This window comes from Xiphophorus couchianus, chromosome 20 (assembly GCF_001444195.1).
Source record: "Xiphophorus couchianus chromosome 20, X_couchianus-1.0, whole genome shotgun sequence".
NCBI lineage: Eukaryota > Metazoa > Chordata > Actinopteri > Cyprinodontiformes > Poeciliidae > Xiphophorus > Xiphophorus couchianus.
In genome coordinates this window covers 11,722,487-11,747,071 of record NC_040247.1, presented here as the reverse complement: position 1 = coordinate 11,747,071, position 24,585 = coordinate 11,722,487, and the positions used below count along the sequence as shown (strand labels likewise).

Here is a 24,585-nt window from a genome sequence, read left to right as displayed (position 1 = left end):
GGTAAAGTTAGTCCACAAAAGAAAAATTGTGATCAATTTCAAGCCCAACCTGCTTTTATTTAAAACAACAAAGCAACACTATTCATACTGCTGCTAAATTGTATAATAATTATTATAATTTTATAAGGCCATATATAACATTTATTGATTGTTATTTTATGCTTGAAACCAAGATACTTTTAATAAATAAGAAAATAAACATTTTAAATGCAATAATCCAGCATTTCTTAAGTGAAGAATAAGTTTTATCATAATCATTGCGTTGAATATGTTGTTTTCACTTCAGCCATAGAAAACAATGTGCTCTACCAGTATTTTCTCTGGCATCTTTTTGCAAAGCGTGTAAATCATAGCAATTGTGAGAAAACCTTCTGTGCTTTGAGACAGAAATATATTAAAACATTGATTTATGATTTATATCTACCATCACAGAGAGCTACACTCCTGGAAACCCTTTGACCTCTATCAGATTTTACACCTGGTTTCTTGTAATACTTTACTTACAGTAGGTTCATGGAAGCTGCGGAGAACGAATTGTCTAAAGAGTGGAGGTATTAATAAAAAGGTCATACTTCTTAAACCTGCAGCTCCATAACACCAAACACAGAAAACATACTAAACTTTAACATTGTATTGAATTCCTGAGTTTCCTGGCTGAAATGGATCAACAACTAAGAAATAAGCTTATGTTGAGATTGCCTTAAATTATTTTTTAGAATATGCACTTCTATCTTTCTATCTATCTATCGATCTATCTATATTTTTCTCTCTCTCTCTATGGTAACCTGTTTTGACATGGTTTACTTGGTTGAATGAAAAGAATTTAAAATCTAAATCTGAATCAATTTGAGCTTGACTATGTAAAGATTGCACAAAGAGGTATCTTAACAAATCTTACCTGTGAATGATGATGATATTGAAGATGATGATGATGATGATGATGATACAGATTATGATTATAATGTTGATAGTGCACATATTTTACAATAAATATCACACCCAAAAAAAACACAGAAAAAACAACAAGATCCAAACAAAAACTTAAAATTTAGGATCAGACCAGTTCTACTGATGCACCCATCATGTGATGTAACTTTATAAAAAAGGAAATGAAACAGAAAAGAAAGGCAGGTATGTAAAGCAATGTAAAAACTCTACAGTTTTTAAGGTTTAAAAAGTTTAAGCTGATAACTACTCTAAAGATACCAGTAAGAAATATATTGGTGTCTTACCTCTGTACACATGATGAGTCCTATGAGGAAAGAGACTATGGACATGCAGAGAATCAGCAGCTCTCTGCGGTAACCCTTTCTGAAGGTCTCTGGGTACATGTCCACAACAGCTGTCACTAAACTCTCCACACACACAAACTGAAAAACAAGCAAATCAACAAATACAATCACAGACACAGTTGATTTAACTCACAGTTTATTTTGTGGCACAATATATATTGTGTTAAGTATATAATAATGTAAGGGTATTAATAAGTAATACCATAAAAACACGTTCTTTCATTAAATATAATTTGAATTTAAAACTGACATAAGTTAATTAAATTAAAATGGAAAAGGAGAAACAATTTGCCTCCAGGCTTTCAACGTTTATTTTCTCCAGTCAGATGGAGCCACCAGTTATTGATGCTCCTCCCTAAACACCTAATTATACTGAAAAAAGATTCATGATGTCAAAATTAGCCTGAAAGTTTGGCAGACGTGGCAGCATTGTTTTTTCTCAGAGTTCAAGTTTTAAACTACGTATAATAATCTCTATGATTATTATCACAGTTTAAGACAATGTCTAATAATCTCAACGATTATTATACATTGTCTTATTTGTTTAAAGTGAGGTTTATTTTGGTTTTTACAATCTTCCAATCACAATATTTATTCTCACCTGACTGTCCAAGCCAAGGAAGATTAGCATCATGAAGAAGAGACAAGCCCAAAGTGGAGACAGAGGCATCATAGTCACAGCTTTGGGGTACGCAATGAAAGCAAGACCAGGACCTGAAAGAAAAAAAAGATCAAAAAATAATTCACTGTTACTTGGTTTCAGGACACGATGAAAGTTTTGCTTATGTTTTGTTTCTTTTGTATCTGATTTTGTTTGTAGGTTTGACAGCCTTTCTCACTTTTGATTGAGACATTGGAGTTCGATGTTATTTACCATGACTTTACTGCATTCATTTATCCATTCTGCATCTATTTTTTACTTTAAATTTGAGTATCAATTGACTGTCAATGCTCACTGAGTGTCCCTCTGACTATTATTTAATAAATTAATCAAAAAACAAGCCATCAGCTGAAACATCTGGGAAGTTGAATCTTTATTAGTGGGATTTTGCATTAGGCACTGTTGACATTCAAATCCTATGATTGAGAGTGAGAGGGTGACACTGAAGAGAGAAGCAATTGGAGGACCCGGGAGTGGGGTGGGGGTGTGCTTATGCCACCCCCCACAAGTTGCTGCCCTGGGCTTTTGCCCATGTTGCCCATATGAGAAACCACAACTGATTCCTTCTATGACCTCAGGAAATTAAGGGTGTCTTCACATCTGAAAGTCCGGTAGACAGTTCCTTTAGTGACCAAAGTTTCAACATTAGTTACATTTTCGGCTGGTGCAGTTCGCTTTCACACTGCGCTGTGAAACGAACCAAGCCCTTTGAGCAACTTGTTTCCCCTCTCTCCTGTCGTGGCACTGCACCAAGAACGACTTAAGTTAGTGACACAAAAGCATCAGAAGATATTAAGTCAAATTCTTTTTTCCCAAAATGTAAACAAAAATCGAGTGGCATCAGATTTTAGAGGTTGTAGGATTTCTCTTTTGTGTTTAGCAAACGATCATGAGCCATTTCTCCAGCTAGCGCTAGAGTCCCACATATGCTTTGGTTGTATTTACCCAGCATGCACTGTGCAGTAGTCTGTTTGCTGCTTTTGTTGTAGTCTGTGGTCTGTTTAGTGTTCACATATGCATTCAACCCGTCAGCGTTCATTTCAACCAAACTGAGACAGACCAGAATTAGCTTTTTTGGCTTGCATCAGGGCTCAATTACACATTCACCCCTCCTCATATGAACCAGATTTTCTAGGCACTTAAGATTAAAGTGGACAAACAGGCCTGGTGTAAATGCACCCTAAGTCAGAAGTGCATAATGTGTCTCCTTTTAAAAGCCTAATTCATTGGTTGAGTGACAGAAATAGGAGGATCAACATTATGTTGTTTGGGAATTATTTTCTGACAGTTCTGTAAATAAAGTATCTGAAGCATTAAGTTCATTCTAGATGTATTTTAAGACAAACATTTCAATTCTTCTCTGCTCTGTCACATTCTCTAAATTATTCATGATGAGTTGAATAAACCATAAAGCAGCATTTTAAACACTTAAGTGAGGAGTAGTGAGTTATATAACCATGGAAGAGTTAATCTAGTTTAGCACAATATCATATGTGGGCATCAAGACTCACTTTGAGGTTTAACCATATCTACAGATTCGCATCATTTTTCTGAAAGTTTGTTATCCTGTTGTTATTTTGAAGCATTATATTACTTTATGTTCTCTCACCAGATTCAGCCACAGACTCGATGGGAACATTTTGTTCATAGGCCATGAAACCCAAAACAGAGAAGATGGCGAAACCTGCCACAAAGCTGGTACCACTGTTCAGACAACACAGCATGATGCAATCCCTGAGGAGTAGGGCAAAGACAGACAGAAGAGGTGATAAAACGATTAGCAAAATAAGAACACATTTTTTTCCATTCGGTCCCTTTTACTCTATATTATTACCTGTAGCAGTTGTTGTTATAGGAATTGTAACTTCCAAGAGCAGTGAGACAGCCCAGGCAGATGGCATAGGAGAAGAAAATTTGGGTTCCTGCGTCCACCCACACCTATTAGTAATATCAAAGGTAAAGAAACAGCATAAATGTAAAATGAACACATTGAGAAGTGTTTCACTCGGGTAAAAATATAATCCTCTTAACACCTGACGCCTAATACAGAGAGATATAAATCCACCTGGAATTCTGCAAAAATGCTAGACATAACTGAGGAAAATAATAAATAGGAAAAATAGCTAGGTACACCTGCAGTATACAAGAAAGAATCAAATAATTTATTGCTGAGTCTAAAAATTAATTATGGAATCAAACCTCAACCTTCTCTGGTTTAAATGTTGTACATTAATCTACCCAAATGACAGGTGCAAGCTGAAAGACAGTGAGGATAAATTCAAGACCAACACATAATCTGCAAACACAGATTATATATTCTGCTTGGAGAGAATGAAGGGAAGAGGCTAAGAGGGTTGATACACCTCTTTATTCACATTTTTTTGGTTCTATAACAAACATATCTTTCTATTGCTCTTAACCTATTTATATTGAAAGTCCAAGTTTTCACCATCAGAATTAAAACTTCATATGATATTCTACTTTACATTCTAGATTCTGCATCCACCTCGTAGAGCAGATGCATCCTCCAGACATGCAATGAGTCAAAATGTAACCATTCAAGTCCAGCAGTCAAAAGAAAGAACATTACATTTATGACACTGCAAACTTTTCTCTCAGCTTTGTATATGAAAGTGTTATTGATATCATATAATGTTAGCTACAGATACCACAGATCAAGATTTTTTTATAGAAGAGCTTTGATGTGAATTTAGCAACAATATAATGGAGAAGAGGAAAGAAGCAAGCACATGTAAATAAGTAGCCATAGAGCAGACTGCAAATAGTAGGAAATCATCAACAATATTCTCAAGTAACATTTAATATAATTCACAGTGGTTTAACAACTTATTTTAAATAACTTTTATTTACTAAAAAATTAATATGAATTTGGTTACACTGGAACAGTATATTTAGCTCAGAGCGCTGAACAATGAAGCGATTAATTCAGTTTTAATAGGTGTGACCTGCCACAATTATGTCACGTCTTGTCTGAATATAAACAGCATAACAGATTTAAGCTTTCAGAATCCACTGCTTTCATTGCTTGTTATTTTACTAGTCTATTGCATAGTTTAATGACAACAATATTAAAGTTCCTCAGGACATAAAGGACAACCACGTTTCTTTCTATGATCTATTTATAAATTATTAAACCACAAAATTAAAACCTTATTGTATTACTCCCTAAGAAAAGATTTTAATTAAATAGTTTCTAGAAATATTTGACAGCTCTTTTACCCTTCCCTTTTTGTTGCAGCAGTGACTATAATGAAATACTTTTTTTCTTTTTTCTTTTTGATGGACACAAAGGAGCAGTTGCATGAATCATGGATTAAGATTCTGAAGGAAGTCAAAATCTTTTAGTGGCTAAAAATACACAAGTCACTTAATTATAATCCTCTTCCGTTGTTCTCTATGGGGAGCCTGAAGTTGAAGAGCAACAGTGAAAGCTTAATATTGTATTAAATATGTTTCATATCTGGATGAAATCTTACTATGTAAAGCTAAGTGGATGATGGAGGAATAGGATGTTTTTGTTAAGATTTTAAAATGTTATTTTCAAATGTCTTTATTGCCCAATTCCACCGTAAAAGTAAAAAAAAAAAAAATAACTTTTTGATAAAGAAGTTTTATTTTGGCTAAAATAAAAGTAAATGTTGTCTTAATAAAATGTAACTGACCACCTGAAGTGAGCAGGAGATGAAAAATCATCTTTGGAGAATGAAAAGTCAAAATCAAAGGCTGTTTCAAGCAGCAACAACAAATTTTGATTTTGTTAAATTGTCCTTTTTCTAAATATTTGAAATTTAAATCTTAAGCTGATATAAACTGAGTCATACAGACCTATAAATTCACATAATTGTTACACACTGTTCAAATATCAGATTCATAAAAATATTAATTGTAACCTGTCTTAAAAGCTTTAATATGATGCACATCATTTTTTCTACATTGGCACTACATTTTGTTTTTAATGCTTGTTTGGACATTAAATTTGGTCTATCAAAAACACAGAAATGTACATACGTAAAATAGTTTGGTAAATCTAAACATTTGCGTTGGTGAAACTCATTCTCGGAGCAGCGCGGGACCCAGAACCCACAGGATAGCATGGGGTGCTAGCAAATTCAAACTTAATGCAGCATGACTCTTTGAAAACTCTCTCACATCACCATTCAGCGACTAATCTCATTTCCCCACAGAAAAACAATTAACAAACGCAAGGTCTTTGCTCCCTCCTGGGAGTAACCAGGGTAACTTCTGTGACCTCACAAACACAGGACTGTTCCTGTGGAAGAACGGGCTTTTCTCTCCTAATGTTCATTAATGTTCCCTTTAGTTCACCCTCGGCTGATGGCTGCACAGCGAAGGGAAACCTTAAGGGCCAAGGCTCAGAGCGGATCACTTGTTGATGTTGTGCCTAATTTGGCATTCTTGTGTTTGGTTATGTTGAGACTACGGCTCCAGGAAACTATTCCTGATGGTTCAATGGTGCATAGTAAAGAATGAAATATAAGAAAGATGATCAATGAATGAACTGGAGAGGTCTTAAAGTATATCTAAGAAAACACTTCTAAAGTTAAGCAAAATGTTGGTTCAGATCCTCAGTCATGCATTTTGAGATAATCCAGCTTTATGTTTGTTTAACTGGTTGAGAACAAAACATCTGGACCAATGGCGGTCAGTCCTGCTCCCCTCTGTTAAGCAAATTCACACTTCATGCTCTTCTGCATTCATTGCTTTTAAGCAGTCAGTCGCTCAGTATTACTGACCGCTGAGTAACCTCTACTATCAGGCTGCTCTTTGCAGACACAGTTCCCTTTTCCAATATTGGCATCACTGGTAAAGATTTATCAAATTCTTTCTAAATTGAGTTTCTACTTAAACAGCATTATCTAGAACTTAAAAATTTCTTATTCTTTAACAGGGAGTTAAGGAGATTTTATCATCTCCACTCCCAGTATGCAAGATAAATACAACTCCAGTTTTAAACTTTCTAAGTATTACCATGACTGTAGATATGGGTGAGTTAAGGCGAGTATTTATTTCCTTTAAACAATTTACTGATTTATAAAGCTTAGCACGCCTGCCATATTTAAATAGCATGTTTTCTTTGTTTTTCCCCAGTTTGAAGACCAGTTTATATAAATAGTTCTCTGTGTCACATCACATTCATACCACGGAGAAAAAAGGAAGTTATGGTTTAATAATTCAAATTTTTTGACAATCAACTTAAACAAGTATGGTATAAATTGCTAATTTAATTCAGTTATACCATAATTTGTATGATATTTACACAATGGATATGGAAATATTACAAACCACTGCTAAAATGTCAGCTTCATTATGCATATTTATGACGACAAAACAATCAATAACCTGGTTGTAAAAGTACTTAACTCTCATGTTGATGTAAGAGAAAAAATAGATATACATTCTCAAGATCTGGCAATAGTACTAATTGTATTTTTTAACTATCCTTTGGAGACTCTAATACTTTGAAGAAACTCCTTTTGTTTTGCATTTCAGCATTGAATAAAATCTTTTGCAGAAGCCTTTCAGCATCCCACATTAGATTGGCAACATTTGCTTACTTTGAGCTCTTGAAGCTCCCCAAATCTGTTTGATTACGAGGGCGTTTCTTTTCCAACACCCTCTGTAATATTATGGCAACTAAATTCTGGCAACTAAATTTGAAAATGTTAACTTTCTTCTCATAAAGTCCTTTGTTACTTTTTAATGCAAACTTGGACTCACAGTGACAATGCAGAGCAAAATACCCTTCAGGGTAGCTTTCTGATTTGAACTGTTCATGATTTCCTCCACTGACAAACACTTGTTTTCCAACTAGAGATAATTATGCCAAAACATGATGGTACCCTAACACTAGCCTTGTCAGAGCAGTCAGGCAAAAGCTACTCCTTAATAAAAAAAACACTGGAGTTTGCCAAAATTCACCTGAACGACTCTCATTTTGTTGTTTTTAAGTTGAATTGTGTTGTGTATCTGCCACATTAGATGTGGAAAATGATGCAGAAGTGACTGAGACAAAAGCAAACAGTATGAAATGTTAGAGAAGACGCTCAAGGTCTGAAAGGAAGGGACATTGGATAGAATAGATTAGAGGAAGCGACACCCATCCACACACACATTTCAGGTTGCCTTGTAGACAGAACAGAGCACTGATTGTCCCACAGGAAGCTAATATAACTTAAGGTCAAAACTAATGTCCTCCACCCAACAGGACTTGCCCATCGCTCTTAATAGGTGTTGAATTCTCTCTTTTTTCCTCCAGCACCATTCATCTACGTATATCACTTTTTATATGTAGATATGTCCCTCAAATTGTACAAAATCTGGACATCTCTAAAAAAAGAATGACTTAGTAAGTCAAATTGATCTAAATACATTTATATCTTTACTACGTGAAATTATCTAAAGGGTTTTGTTTTTGCTTCCTTGTGTTTTGCTTTCTGTTGCATTTTAGATTTTTGTTTATCCAAAGTCAATGACAGTGTTCCAATGTAAGGACTTTGGATGTTGTGCCTGTATTAGCAAAAGCACAACACAAATAAACACAAACAATATTTCAGTGTTTATAAAGTACAACAACATGGTGCAGCATAACATCCAAATCTAGAATTGCGCCTTGAAAGAAAATGTTCATAACACCTTTTCTTGGCAGGAAGTTGCGGTGGAACAGATGGGTTTATCTGATAGCACATTTTCACATCGACTGAATACTCTGGTAATTATCAGGCAGAAACCTTTCCTCGTTATCACATAAATTTAATTCTCCACATGATGTGTCTGCCAGAGTGCAGAGTGGAAAACAAGTGCTTGGATGAAATCAAGTCTAAAACTAAAAATGAAAATTGCTAAATTAGAGCCTTGAAGTTTCCTGCTATGCTGTGATTTGTCTACTTGTTCTCACTCTCAAATCAACATAAGAAGGCTTGGTGAGGATTTTTATGAAACCGCTTTAATGCCACAGACTTTACTTAACTTCTTAAAGTTTTTTTTTTTTTTTACTTTGGATAAATTAAGTAAGTATGACCTACCTAACATTTAATGCTTAATTTAATTACAACTGATGTTAGTTTTATCCCAGAAGAAATAAGATTAATGAAATATCCCCACAATGATCAGGATTTGCATTATTGTTCCAACATGCCTGGATTGTAGGAAACTAGGAAGACCTTGCTACGCATGTTTTGTCATGGCATTTTCCTGGGTATCTTAGTGTTAACAGGTTAAGTTAATTTTACAGAACATATAGAAATTATTTATATTTTGTTATGTTACAGCCTTAATCCAATTTTTATTAAATTAGTCTGTTTTCTCAAAATGTTCCAAAATTTTCTCAGAGAGATCAGAAAATGACTGACAGACGTCTCCCGTCTGGAGAAGAAGTGCAGAGAAGAACGGGTCAAACTACCTAAATATAGGTGACCTAGGCTTTTGGCATCATACTTTCCACAGATTTGAGGTTGTAATTGCTGCAAAAGGTTGATCAATAAAATATCAAGTAAAAGTGGTGAATATTTACATAGTTCTTTACATAGTAATTTCTTGGTTTTCTTCACTGCAAAAAAACAAAAATATTAGTATTTCTGGTCTACTTCCTAGTGCAAATATCTTTGTACACTTCAAATAAGACAAAATTAATTAACAAATAACTTTACAGTTTGTGAAGCCATACAGTGAAAACTGAAAGTTGGGCATGTTAAGAGGATAGAAAACAGAAAATGTTAGAGACGCTACCATTAATTGTCACTTTAATATTCATAGAACTGCTTGGGATTTGTTAATTTATTTTAAAAATGTGTTTAATTTAATTGCTAATTATTGTGGTTAGCGTGCTTTCTAGCTTTAAGTACTGCTGTTGGTTATGATTATTAGACAGGGGTTGTAAATTGGGAATGCTAAGATCTACTTCTCTAGTCGACAGTTGTCAAGATTCACATTATCAACCAGAATTAATGCAGTTTGCAAACAGACAGTAGTAGAAATGCTCCAGGGAGCTGTAATTCTCAGTTAAATGGGTCTGTAAGTTAAATTATTGCTGAGCAGCTGGCAGAATGTAGACTCCAAAAAGGTGTAATCAGGTAAAACTCCTTAAAAGTACAACAATCTTATTCATCTCCCTGTACTAATGTCCTTCCACTAGAACCTACTTTGTTTTTGACGTTGTCATGACTCACTATCCTGTTCCTGAGTACTCTGTTTCTAAGGAAACAAAACTATCTGCCTTGTCAAACAAGGTCAATGAGACTGAGACTGCGTGCATCATTCGGTGTCTCTTTGAATCATTTATTATTTATCAACACCATGAAATTTCAGACCAACATATCCCATAAAACTGCAGCTCTCACAGAAACTGGTAGCACAAATATCAACAAATGTTTCCTAAGATATTGGGACATTATTGTGGCTACTGCTGTCAAATCGTTTAACTAATCATCTTTGGGATAAGGTTATTAACATTTAAAAGTCAAGACAATTGATTTAAACTATCAAAGTTTAAGAGATTTTGCTTTTCCAGGCTTTTCCAGTGATGTCAATTGATCTAAAACCTTGAACGCTGGTTTCTATGAGGATCAGAGACTAATACTGATTGGCTGCTTTCTTCTAAACATAAGCATATATATCTGATTGACCTGAGTATCATGAGAGCTGACATTAACACAAAGTTCAACATGTTAAATATGAAAAAGAATCTCTACATGTACAGTCATACTCACTAAATTTGAATATTATTGAAAATTTAATTCATTTTAGTAACTCAGTTCACTAAGTGAAATATTGTTTACTACAAGACTGATGTCTTCAAGCCTTTATTTCTTTAAATTCTGATAATTTTCTGCTTTAAGCTGAAGAAAACAAAACATTTAAGATTAGTATATAACATCAGACCAATAAAATAACATTTTAACACATAATTGTGGGATTAATGTATAGAATGTTGATATCTACTTTCAATCTCATAAAAGAGCCTCAGCAGAACACACATTCAAGCTTATTGAAAATTACTGTAGTTCAGTTATATTCTTGCAAGTTTTTGTGAGTTTAAAAATAAAACCAAAGCAAATTATCAAATAGGAACACACCACGCCACATTTAGTATATCTTTTCCTGTAGGATTAGCTTGGTGTAAATGTTCTAGTACAAACTTTTGCTAGGATTATTTTCTGAGAAGGCAGATGAGTGGAGAGAATCGACACCTACCTGAGGGTCAGAGAGACGTGAAATGTCCGGGTAGAGGTAGAACTTGATGCCATCAAAAGCTCCAGGCAGTGTGACTCCCCTGATCAGTAGAACCAGCAGCATGACATATGGAAACGTAGCGGTTACATACACAACCTGCAGAATCACACATGCACATCTGTTAACTGGGTATGTCAGATTACAGAGGGAAACAATAAGTACAGACCAGTGTAATAGTTTTTCAACAAAACTTTACATGGTTTGAACACTTTGTCATGTAGGGCTGGACAATATGTCCTATATCTCTTATTCTTTGTGGCAAATGCAACTGAGTAGAGATTTCTATAGCAACAACGGTTATCTACAACTAATTCACAATCAAAAGTGACTGAGATTTCAGTTGTAGAAGTTGGATTAATCCGCTCCAAATAAAGAATCAATGATAAGGTCTGCATGGTCTGATCATTGGTCAATGAAATTATTTTAAACATCATGATTTAAACTGTGCATCTTAAAAAATCCACACCATGAATTATGTTAGGTCATATTGTCCGAAAGTGTGCCCTTACTGATACACACTCCAAATTAAACTGAAGCCAAACAAAACAATTGGCCTGCTTCATGCAAAACATCAGAATGATGTTCTGGAGATTATTGCTGTGCTGCAAGATCATAGAATAGAATAGAATAGAAGTACTTTATTCATCCCAGCAGGGAAATTACTTCACAGTTACAGCATAGAGACAAGACACAACAACAACTACCACTGAGTAGTAGTTGTAGATAAAATAAAAAAAATAAAAATAAAATATAAAATACTGTTAATATAAAAAGCAACTTAGAGCATCTTTGAAATGACAAAATATGACTTTTTAGATATACCATAACAACTGCAAATGCACAATACTATAATATAATATACATTCATCAGTAGTGAAACTTAGGTTGGATACACAGTGCTCTCATCATCACTCCTTAAACTCACTCCACTCTCTATCTGCCCGGTTTCAAAAAACAATGACACATACATCTAGTGACACCATTCATACAGTAGCAAGTCCTTGCTCACCCTAAACCCAGCTCTGTTTTTTAATCAAACCATTCAGGTTTTGCAGAACTGTGCTCAACATCTCAAGACTCTCCCCAACAAAGACTCCGGGCTCTTGGGAGGCAGAGGCAAGCAACATACATCCCCTGGCTTCCTGGCACTGAGTCAAAGTCCAATTGAGGACAGAACAGGACAGAGCAGAGCTGGGCCAGGATCCTTGAAAGAAAAGAGGGCTCCTCTGGCCCCCATCTCTTTAACAGGAGGAGCCCAGAAGAGTGATCCTGGCAGTGTGGGAAAATGTGCAGCTCTTTGAAGCTTGTGCAGAAGTGCATGAGTGCTCACACACAAATGGATATTCATTCATTTAAAAAAAAGGAAAGGAAGAAGAGTGAACATACTACAAACATGCACTAATGTGCACAGCAGCTACTGGACACTGTGGATACATCGCTCTTCTGGGTGCAGCGTTTTCATGAATGACTACTCCTTTTTTTAGGCTTCAGGGAGGAGGAAATGGACTTCATTCATTGAGTAAAGCTCTTAACCAACTCCACAGAAGTTCAGTCCACTTTACCAGCATGAGGCTGTGATTTACTCACTTGTTCAGAAAGACAGGAGACAAGGCATTCTACTTCACTGAATATCCTGAACATCCTTAACTCTAAAAAATTATTTAAATCTTTTAAATAAACCTGATCAAAGCTCAGTTTGAACAGTGAGCATACTTGAGGATTAATCCAAGAGATGCCAGCAGGGAGGGTGTGGGAAAATTTGTCCCCCTTTGCAGCATTACCTTCCTTTAATTTGTCACATAAAATGATTACACATCCTAAACCTTCTCCCCCTGGTTGTCTTTATCTCTCTGGCGATGAAAAGGACAATATTCAGTCTCTCCATGAACTTTTGACGCACTGCTTGCTCTCTCCAGCTCACCACGGGTAAACATCTAAGCCACCACAAATTTCCTGGTCAAACCTCGCTGTAAATCTAACAGCAGGGCTTAAATGTGAGAATGGCTGGCAAATGCGACCAACAAAAGCAAACAGCTTGGCAGAGTGTTGAGTGAATGAGCTGGAGGGTCCGTAGAAAAGAAAGCGACTCTCTCTCTCTTTCTCTCTTGCAACAAGCGAGTTGTGGTTAATTTCTCATTGCTCGAGAGGGAGATAGAGAGAGGCTGAGGATGTACTCTACATGCTCCTCATGAACGATCCCTTCTCTTCTAGTAAATACAGGAATCAATCTTGGACCGCCTGCTAAAGCCTGGCCATGAAGAAGCATTCCCCCCCTCTTACTTCACAGCCAACAAAAGACACTTTATGGAAATATAGGCATCACAACTTAGTTGTCTTTTTTTACCCCCCATCATGTATTATGTGAACCCATTAATTTTTCTGGACACACCTCTCCTCTTTTCGTCTGGCTCTATCTTCATCCTCATTCTGGCTCATTGAATCTCTGAAGACGTATTAAGGGCCGCTAAGCTCTCATAGGAGGGTGTAGAGTCCTTACTGTCCCTCAACAAGGCTTCCAGAAGAGACTCAAAAAAATTTTAATGGAAATTACGACGGGAGGAAAAGAAGTAGGTCTAGCACACACGCCTTTTTGTCTTGCGTTTGCAGAAGTAAAACCCATCTGGCTTCCTGTTGGAGACTTGTTTTTAAGAACAAAAGAGAAAAACCCTTCTGTGCATCATACCAACACCATCAGAATAAAAATGATGAATTTATTTTAGAAGTTACGATATGAACTGTCTTTTTTAAACATTTTATGTAACAAACCAATTGGAAGGGAAATGGTTAAAGCTATTTACTTTAATTCAAAAGTATAGTTTCAGCACCCTTGATATTCCAAATAAAATTCATTACCACCAACTGCATTCAGAAGCCACTTAAGTAGTAAATAAAGTCCAACTCTGTGCCCAGTCTTTCCCCTGCTAGAAATAATCATCATGGATGGACGGATGGATGGATGAATGAACAAATGGACAGATGGATGGATGAATGAACAAATGGACGGATGGATGGGTAGATAACAGAATTTTGTTTAAAGCAAACAGCAAACAATCAGAGAAGCAGTCAAGAGGTCCATGGTAACTGAGAGGGAGCTGCACGGACCCACAATTCAAAGTGAGGAAATCAGTCACCATGGTAACTATTAGTCCTGCACGTTGCACATCTGGCCTCAATGGAAGAGTAGCAAGAGAGCCTTGTGACTTTTCAGAAGGACAATGATCCAAGCCTACAGTCGGAGCTAATACATGAGTATGCCTCATAGTCATGTCAAAGTCTGGATCAGATTCCCACTCAGAATATGTTGTGAGACTTATAATATTCAAAAATGCTCTTCATCCACCCTGGGGGAACAAAGAAGAATAAATAATGCTCTGTGATCTATAATTGGTCTCAGACTGGAGATAAGCGAGACTGTTTTGGAGGGAAGGACACTGAAGAAACATGATGGTCAAACTGGACCTGCCCCTCCACCACACTGGACAGACAGCAGCGTAACCTTCTCCAAAATACTTTTACAGCTCTGCTGTCAAACAGACAAATCTTTTCTCCACATGTTCTAATTATGGCTTCAAATTGCCCATCATCATGGCTCCATCTGCACAAATGTATGTATTAAAAATATAGATCTTTTGGATAACATTATTTTACCATATAGACATTTATATTTTATTATGTATTTCAGTCTTTCTTACGTTGAGTAAATTGATTGTTTTCTGCATGTCATGTTGCTGCTCAAAAATTGCCCAATTCTGTGATCAATAAATTACATCTCATCTTGTCCTAACGTTACAAAAGTCATGTGCTATGAATACTTTTGCAATGCACTGAAGGAAAGTCCTTTCCAACCAACTTCCCAATTCTCACAATAAGGCACAAAAGTAAACATGCAATGCTTAATCCTACCTTGCCAGTTGACTTGGGTCCCTTCCAGATGCAGAAGTAGCAGATGAACCAGGCCAGAGCCAGACACATGGCCAGCTCCCAGCGCATCCCTCCCATGTGCTCAATACCATCTGATATCTTCAGGACTCTCCGTCTGATTTAGCCCAAATACACATGGAAAATTATTAGTTTACAACAAATATTTGTTATCATTTGTAAGGAGTGAAAATTAGTAACACACCTTCATTTAATGTAATTCAGTTTAGAAACCCACTGCATTTATTGCGTTAATAGAATGACCACTTTACACACACATTGGATTATTTGCATACAGCAATGCAAATTCTGATATTTTGTTTGTATTATGCAAAAAAAAGTGTGAGAAGTGGGTTCAGTGTGAGAACTGAACCCAGAAAGAAAAGTCACCAACAACATTTCAGAGATTAGTCTTGAAGCATTTAGCTGTGCTAAATAAGTAAGAACTCCGAAGGAAGATGATGAAAAATAAATAAATGCGAGCAGCAGCAGAGTAAAAATAGCAAAACCATTTCTTCTGCTGGCCAGCCACATTCCCTGCACTGTAAAAAAAAAACTGTAAAAAAACGGTAAAATGTACAGTAGAAATTTGAAGGAATTTTCCGTTTTTACATTTTACAGGTATTTTTCCCGTATTTTCAATTTGGCGCATTGCATCATGGGAACAAGAACCTGCACGAAGCGCAAAATCTTGTTCTGTAGCCATTCAAAGCTCTCTCTCCGACACTGAATGTGTATCCTGGACCCAGGTTGGACTTAGAAGTTGGAGTAATCGGTTTTTGGCACCTCTGGGGTAATGTAAAGTAAATCAATAAACATTTTTTAAATTAAAAAAACAAAACATAGTATTAGTATAGATAATATTTCAGACTGGCGAACCGCTATCTTCTTGTAAATACGGTATAATTTTGCATTCGTTTTACTAAAAATGTTTTTACTCATATTTTTAAAATACCGTTTTTGGTTCTGAAATGTAAAAGTAAGACGAGGTTATTTATAACGGTGACCGCTTTTCTCTTTTTTTTCCCACACTCCAAGTACGGCGCCCATTTTTGCATTTATCTCTTGAGGAACTTGCTAGCTTGATTTTTTCGACCATCTTAATAAGAATGTGTCTCACATAGCCCCCCAAATTATTGATATATATGACAGTCGTCGTCTGCTGTGAGTTTTCTTGATTTAGCCTTTGGTGTTATGCGTTTTTTTCTTTTCAATATCCAAACTGTTGATAAATGGCGCGTGAAAGTTAGCAGTTCATGGCGTCATACTGCTTGTGCTTATTCTTAAATGTCAGGCTGTAGTTATTTTAATTGTTAAGCACAATTTGATAACCTGGGTGTGAGACGCAGGTGGTTTTTTTTTTTTTTCTTACTTTGACAGGATAGTTTTTACGTCCAGACTCCAGCTTTGTTCTCTTCCGGTTCGTTTTTTGTTTGAACATTATCTTTTTCAGCCAGTGATAAATTTGTTTTGAAGTCAGTCAGGATATGGACAATTAATTTACATATTTCTGAAAGAAAAAAAGGGAATGAGCATTAGGAGGCCCAAAAACTGATATACATAATTCATTTTCATTTTCCAGAGTCTGATGTTCGAAGAATGATGGCTGAAACCTATAGCATCCAGCGAGCAGCAATCAACAGAGGAAACTCCATCAGCAAGTTATTAGAAGACTGGCCTTTTCTCTTTGAAACAATCCACCTGTTTGATCACACAACCACCCTTCTTGGCTTCCCAGTACAAACCAGACTGGCAGAGGAATTGTCAAAGAAAGAAAAGACAATAAAGGACTTCCTTGGGTCCAGAGGGGTGGATATTCCAGGAAGTGATGCTGTCCAGGTGATTAGTGGAATCGCAAAATTCTTCAAGGAGAAACCAGCCCAACTATTTTGTCAAAATGAGGTAAATTTACACTGTAAGCATTTCTTTTTGTCCAAAAATATTGACAATTATTTTTTGTAAACATTAGCTGTTTAGTTCCGTCCATTATTAGAAGATTTACATGCTTTGGTGTTTACATTTCTCTATTTTGTGTATATTTTCTTTTCTCTCCTTAGCTGCTGCATCCAGAGAGTCCTGATCTTGACCTGCCAAGCACCCCATGCATCTTTATAATGGGTGTGTAATTATTATTATTTTGCTTTCCTCAGTCTGTTAAACTTTTGATTTAAAATTCTATATGTACTATGTTTTCTAGAATAACCTTCAAATAATGTTAAAGTTTGCTAATATACATTTTGATGCAATATCATACACATTGTTGGAACTGAATACCAGTGGTCCCCAAAGTCGGTCCTGGAGGCCCGACATCCTGCATGTTTTATTCTCTCCCTGGTGGTAGTAACAACCTTTCAGCAAGTCAATGTTCCTCTTAGGCCTCTAACAAGCCATCATTTGATCCACGTGCGTTAAACCAGGGAGAACTAAAACATGCAGGATGCCGGCCCTTGAGGACCGACTTTGGACACCCATGGATTACACAGTATTTTGAATAAATGTAAGGACAGAGAAAAATATGTTGACAGGTACGTGAAAAAAAAGTCATATGAAAATTAATATAATAAAACATTTTCTATATAATTACTGCGCGTATTTAGAACATATTATGGACATGTTCTGGTCACCTGTGGTGGATCTTAAACTCTTGTATTAATGATTTGTTTCTTTAGGTGAACAGCTTTTTAAAGTTGCTGTTGACCAAATGATTGTGAATGACCACATCAAGTCACCCATCGCTGCCCTAAGCTACACCTTCTCCATGTTTTATGTCTTGAACATAAAATATCCAAAAGACATGTCCCTGACACTGGAATTTATACAAAGGTTGGTATATTTTTGTTGATATTTTGAATTATTTGGTCTGAGCAATAATAATTGATTAATTCTGTGCTTTTGAAACACAGTTCAGAAGCATTGTCTTATTTTCATTGTTTAATTTTCAGTCAATCTTTTTTTCCCCTTTTTTTTTTACAATTTTATCAGTTTCAAGTAACTTCAGTGATTGTTACGGGTTTGCCTTCATTAAAAGAAGTGTACCAACAATTTTGTTGTTTCAGTGATTGTTCATTCAAATTAGTCATAGTTGAGGATTGTCAAGGAGTTATTTGCAACTGTTGAGACAGTCCAGTTGCATGAGTGCAACTGGACTGGTGATCAGCTGCAATAATGTAATTTGGACGCATCTGTCTGTATGTTAAACTCAAGTATCCATTCCCTTTTTTTTTTAGAGTCTTTCTGGGCTTAAACCCCAAACGAGGGTCAAAGGCTGAAATGAAGGGGAAGAAGCATCATCACATTCCACCCTGACTGCTCAAGTTTGTAAATGAACTGTATGACTTTGACAGTCCATGGAAAATGTGATTCTTGTAAAAGGTGATGCTTCATAATGTTCTCTGTTATGTTGACAGCAGTTCAGAAAATAGTAGTTGGATGTTGGTCCTTGTTTACACCTGTGATTTTAATCTTGTAATGCAAATTGCAAGATTAAAATTGTATTTTTTTAATGTTAGTGTTGGATTGTGTTAATTAAATTAAACTTAACAAAATTATTAAATTGACTTCAAAGTCTGGACTCAAGAATGAACTTTACATTGACCTTAACAACTTTAAAAATATGTTTGACTGAATATATAATTGAGAATGCAATTTGTAATTATATTGTAATGATGTGTTGATATGGTATTGAAAAACCATGAACTGCAAAATAAAATTTGCAAATGGATTGTTTATGGTTTCATTGTTAACCCATCTGCATGAGCTATTTTAACACTAAATTTCATGGTCTAAATGTCCTTTTGAATAAGAAGTTGAGTTTTGCTTAAATTTATGTTTATTTAAAATGTAGTGCTTTATATTTATTACTTAGTCAATGTCTAACACAGACTTGAATGGTTTGAATGTCAAAAATACAAGTATTTAAGTAACAGAAATGCTTGTGAATATACTACAGATTTACTGGAAAAATACGGAAAATTTTAGTTAGGGATTAACAGAAATGCAAGTTAATTAACATTGAAAAACTGTGAAAATACCGTAAAAAAACAGAAAATGTACTGGCTGAAAATTACCAGGATGTTTTCCTGTTTTTTTACGGAATGTTTTAATACATATTGTAAAAAAACGGAAAATTTCAATTCATTATTTACAGAAGTGTTTGTGAATATACAGGACATGTACTGTAAAAATACGGAAAATTTCAATTATGGATTAACAGAAGTGCTGGTAAATTTAACATAAAAAAATGCTGTTAAATTACGGAAAACTTATGACCAGAATTTCCGTAAAAAAACAGAAAATGTACTGGCAGAAAATTACCAGGACATTTTCCTGTTTTTTTACGGAATTTTTTTTTACTGTGTGGGCACATAAGTGTGTGAATCTATAACCACTTTTGCTCTAAGGTCGACAACACCAAGGCTCGTGTTTGAAAATATGAAGACAAATCTGGAAGGACTGACTTGTTTATCTTCAGAAAAAACAAATCTTGTACATAAAATTAAAAAATGTGTGACTGTTTTAAAGATTTATACTGTTTTTTACAGTTCTTCCACTCCCACAGCTCCTTCTAAACACATCTCATCTCTGTCTGTCGCTAAGAGACAGTGCATGAAATAAACATTTCTTTGCTTGAATAAGCTTGTTAAGAATTCAGACTCCAACTCTGAAGGGATTTACCTGCAGTAAAGAAGCCCTATCTTTGCTTTGAGACCAGAAACACCAGGAAAAACATCAGTGGACTGCAATTGTACTGCTACCACTGCAATCTTGGCAATTTCAGGACAATCTAGGAACTATTTTCCTCATAATTGGTATCCTATTTCACTTGATGATAAAGATCAAGAGGTGACAAGTAGCTATTCTCCCAACAAAAAACACCTTAACCTATCTGTGGCTCCTTGGCACAGCAAAGAGTGTTTCTACCAACATTTTTATTTTTATTTTGTTTTTTACTGTTGGTAGAAAAAAACAACAACACCCTGGCTGTGATGCAGGAGAATCACTAAAATCTGTTGATAAACAAACACGATATTTGCCAGAGTTTATAAAACCTATATTTCTTGATAAAAACTCCATTGTGGAGATGATGCTGATCTCAGCATCCTTTAACACTTAGCAGAAGATTAAGAATACATAAATGGGACAAGATAAAGGGAAAAACAAAATCAACTTAGTTCAGGATTTTTAAGGTAATTCCAGCAGTATTTAATTATTAGGTCTTCATTTATTACAAATCCAGATTATTTTGACCCCTAAAGCTGAATCTAACATATAATCAGAGAGCAGCCAAGACCAAAGTGGACTTCCACCATGTAAACAACTTTAATCCTGAGAAAAACTCACAGCATTTCATCCGAATAGTCCTTCATGAACCTTTAAAACATTGTCACATCTACATTGGCCTTTTTAAAAACCCGAAATCAACAACTATTTACATGGGAAAGGAAGTAGAAGGGGTTAACCATCGGTAGCTTTTCTCTGTGAAGCAGATTGACAGTAGATGTTATAACAAGCTTCCAATCATAGTTGTTGATATAAAAATCACTAAATAACATCCATTTAGATTTCTTTTTATTAACAACCACTCTGATGCTTGTAAATGTAGTGCATTAACATGTTCAGTTTAACACAACTACTGATAAAAAATATGTTACATGAGCACTTGGTTCATCTGAGGCGGGTTACTCTAATGAGATGGAAGCTAAAGGTCTAAAGTCCAAGCATGTTTCACATCATCACAGCGCCAAATAGTGGCCTGGCATGACAACTACAGCAGATTCAATGTGTCGTTGCAGTCTCCTCGAACTTGCAATTTTTCCACAATCAACATCCAAAAATACCGGCAGTTTCCAGACAATGGTCTCAGGTAAACGTCAGCTAAATTAAATGACTAAAGGGCAGCACAAATCTTTGTTGATGCAGGGCATGAAATAAGTGTAATGTCATATATCAAGAAGCCGGCACCTTTCACGCCTTCAGTAGAGAATGAAAGAAAAAATTTAAAGAGAGAAAACATAATAACTCTGTTTACAGCACCTATCTCTAGCCAGCCAGCTGCTATGGACAAGGCTATGACTCCATGAGTCTTTTACTGATGCTTCTTCATGGCATCAGTCATGAGCTGACACTTTATGCTTTTCCTATCAACATCCGGCCTGCTGGGCGTCACTGATGAATTTGAACCAAACTTGATAAACTATAAAGAAAAAAATAATAATAATTTTTGTCGAAATATGCCAAATGATGTGGGTGCAAAAGAGTGAGCATGCCATCTCCAACAACATGTTTGCGGTGGTGAGTCAAGAGTGTGTTTCCTGTTTGCTGAAGCTCAACCCGGCAACCGCACTGACGGAGGATGAGAAGCAGGAGTTTGTGCCACAAAGCCACACGTTCCTGCCAAAATCTTTGCCACCAAGTTCACCCTCAGGGCTTCTGACCAGCCATTGATCATCCTGACATGTTCTTGGTGGAAACCCATAAAACTGATCCAACACCCTCAGCCCCGCCCCTCCTCCCCACCCTCTGTTCTGGTCAGTCAACAGGATAAGATTTGTGTAAATTTGCTAAAGTGGGTGCTTGAATGTATATTAATGACTTTATAGTTTTTTATCTCAATGATGATAGCTGGCTGTTGTAGAAGTTCAACAAGACAGAAAGAAAATCTAAGTAAATGTAGAAACACTGCTTTCTTTAATAACAACCTAAGAAATTTCATTGGTATACTTAGAAATCTAACACTAATTATGTATTTATGAGCACAGAGGCTACATAAATACAACAATAATGAGCTAAAACTAAACTGAAAACATTTATGCTAATAAACAAAATGCTAGTCCATCTTGCCACAGTTTTAATAAAATTTGACAACTTCTATCAACATGACGGTTTACTCTGTGGGCTCTTATTTCTAGGATTAACTTAAAGCTACTAGATGTCATAATTGTTGTGAAACTCAGTTTTCTTTTGTTTGAGTGACAATCATCCAAATATGTTTTTTACATATTGATTTTTAAAAGCTTTTGTGACTTGGCATCAGAATAAATCCGACCTAGTCATGTGTACAAAGCTACTGGCAGTGGTACAGGAAATGTGGTCAAATCTACGCACTAACAAACCATGATCTGCTGCCACACTCATGGCTCTAACTGGGAGACAGCTGGCCCACCATAGCCTGCTGACACAGAAATATGAAAAAGGCTGACTAATTATTGGGGGTGAGGTTAGGGAGGGAGGGGGTCAATGACACAACTTGGAGCTGTCAGTATCTCAGTTTTTTAACAATATGGCAGATCAAAGAAAAACATGACCTAGTGAGCATTTCTCATCCAGATAGAAGCATTGTATTCAACAAATGGTGAAAATCTGTGTGTATAATCCGCGCTGTGATGTAATTCTGTACATATAAGCAGGAGGAAAATAAAAAATAAAGTCTACTCACTCCCAAAACTCAATGACTGGAGACGTTGCATTGGGGTTGGTGATGTTGGTGGCGTTTTCCCCGTAATAATCAACACAGTTTTCTGCAGACACAGTGACATGTTTTCATTTCAATGGCATCAAGTGTACATGCACAGCAGAATTTAACACAAGGGTCTTTTCTGTTTTAAATTAGGAGATTTATTTGTTGTTATAAGAAAATGTTTTCCCCTAACCACCTACCTGTATTCCAGTAATGGCCACAGCCAGCCCACGGCAGCTCAGTCGTGAAACAGTTAAAGAGGTAGAAAATGGCCCAGGCTAGGATTACTATGTAGTACACGTTGAGATGGGCTTCAATCACCTGTGTTGCATAGCCGATACCTGGAAAAGCAAAAGTAAATCAATAAACTTGGTGAAACACTTTCTCTCCTACGTTATCTTTAATAATTAAATCTCAGTGTATCAACTAAAAACAAACAAATCCAGGGTTTTCTTACCCTCAAACAACGGGCAAACTTTCCTCCAGCATGTGATGCCACCTTCGCTTGTGAACTGACCCAAGGCTGTCTCCAGGAAAAATACAGGAATACCGCAGCACACGAAGAAGATGACGTATGGCACAAAGAAGGCACCTTCATGCACACAAATAAATGTACCTTATGATTTCAGGAGATGCAAAAGTATTATACAACATAAGTCTAAAGGTTCATTCTCAAATCCTATACTGAATTATGTGAAGGGTTTAATGCAGGGATCTATTCCTATTCAAATAAAATGAGATGAAAGTACTCATTACGACGCCACGCTTGGAATGCATGGTGACCTTTTCAGACATGAAGTTGCACCCTGCTGTTCAGTCTAATGAGGCAACCTGCCTCTTTTATTGATATATGTGTGCAAAAATAACTGCAGTGCCTTACAAAAGTAGTCAGACAAGCAATATGACACTTAACATACAACGTATCAACCAAAAACTTAAATCTGTTTTATTAGAACTTTATGAAGAGCAACAAGTGTCATAACTGTGAAGTGAAGGAAATATAAGACATGGCTTTTTATGGCTTTTGTTCTACGCTTTGCTTCATACAAAGGGTCAGGACCCTCAGCTATTGACAAGTGATTGCTTGGTGAAGGCATGCACTCTAAGTTTTAATTTTACCTTTTGCCAGTGATGTATGTAATGAACCAATTCAAAGCTAAGAAGTCTGCTGGAAATTGTAAAGAACTATCCCCAAATGTGACGAGAGAAGAGTTGCTCTGAATAAGGCGACTGTTAATGTTTCTTCAATATTTTTAAGCGTGACCAACACGCCCTGAACAGCTTTGTTCACTTCCTCATGTGTTATTCCTAAAACTGCAGGCAGACTACAATTCTAAAACTGCTCAGAAAATCAATGTCATCGTTCCCACAACTTCTCATTCTATTCGCTGATCAGCCTGGTAGAAAATCTGCCGGAGACATACAGTTCAAAGGGAGAAAGTCCAGATGGAGCGCTGAGAGGAAATTACAATCGAGCCGAGTTGCACAGGAAGGCAGTATCCGGGCTAGCTATTAGTAGTTCTCTTCACCAAGCTACCGTTTACGGAAGGGACAATGCATTAAATGTCCAGATTGGCATTTGCAACATGACACTCAGTAAACATGTAGAAGAAAATGCTTTTTTCAGACGACCAACTATCGTCCTAGAATATGGTGGTGGCAGTATCATGTTGTGGGGATGCTTTTCTTCAGTAGGGTTAGAGAAGCTGGTCAGAGTTAAGTATATGTGAATACTGGAAGAAAACTTGTTGAAGGACACAAAATACTGCCGAATGTTAAGGAGGCTTACTCTCCAATCATAAACATTAAGCAACAACTGGACGTAGATCAAAGAATATTAATATTTTAGAACAACACAGTCAAAGTCTAGGTCTGAAAATAACTGACAATCTATAGCAAGCCTTGACATTTGCTGTCCACAGATGAGATCTATCCAATTTGACTAAGCTGGAGCTACATTACAAAGAAGAATAGTGATACTCCACAGA

General features: G+C 36.1%; 1 protein-coding gene across 4 annotated transcripts in view; it reads right to left on the bottom strand.

Moving 5' to 3' along the window:
* Nucleotides 1-24,585, bottom strand: part of slc6a11b (solute carrier family 6 member 11b) — a 31,361-nt gene that overhangs the window by 5,477 nt on the left and 1,299 nt on the right. For all 4 annotated transcript variants that reach the window (XM_028002334.1, XM_028002332.1, XM_028002331.1 and 1 more), the window contains 9 exons: nucleotides 23,055-23,189; nucleotides 22,798-22,938; nucleotides 22,577-22,658; nucleotides 15,127-15,259; nucleotides 11,185-11,319; nucleotides 3,788-3,891; nucleotides 3,563-3,687; nucleotides 1,894-2,006; nucleotides 1,233-1,370 (listed from right to left, as the gene is read on the bottom strand). In XM_028002334.1, the coding sequence (XP_027858135.1) occupies nucleotides 1,233-1,370; nucleotides 1,894-2,006; nucleotides 3,563-3,687; nucleotides 3,788-3,891; nucleotides 11,185-11,319; nucleotides 15,127-15,259; nucleotides 22,577-22,658; nucleotides 22,798-22,938; nucleotides 23,055-23,189 (1,106 nt within the window). The remainder of the gene's footprint in view (nucleotides 1-1,232; nucleotides 1,371-1,893; nucleotides 2,007-3,562; nucleotides 3,688-3,787; nucleotides 3,892-11,184; nucleotides 11,320-15,126; nucleotides 15,260-22,576; nucleotides 22,659-22,797; nucleotides 22,939-23,054; nucleotides 23,190-24,585) is intronic.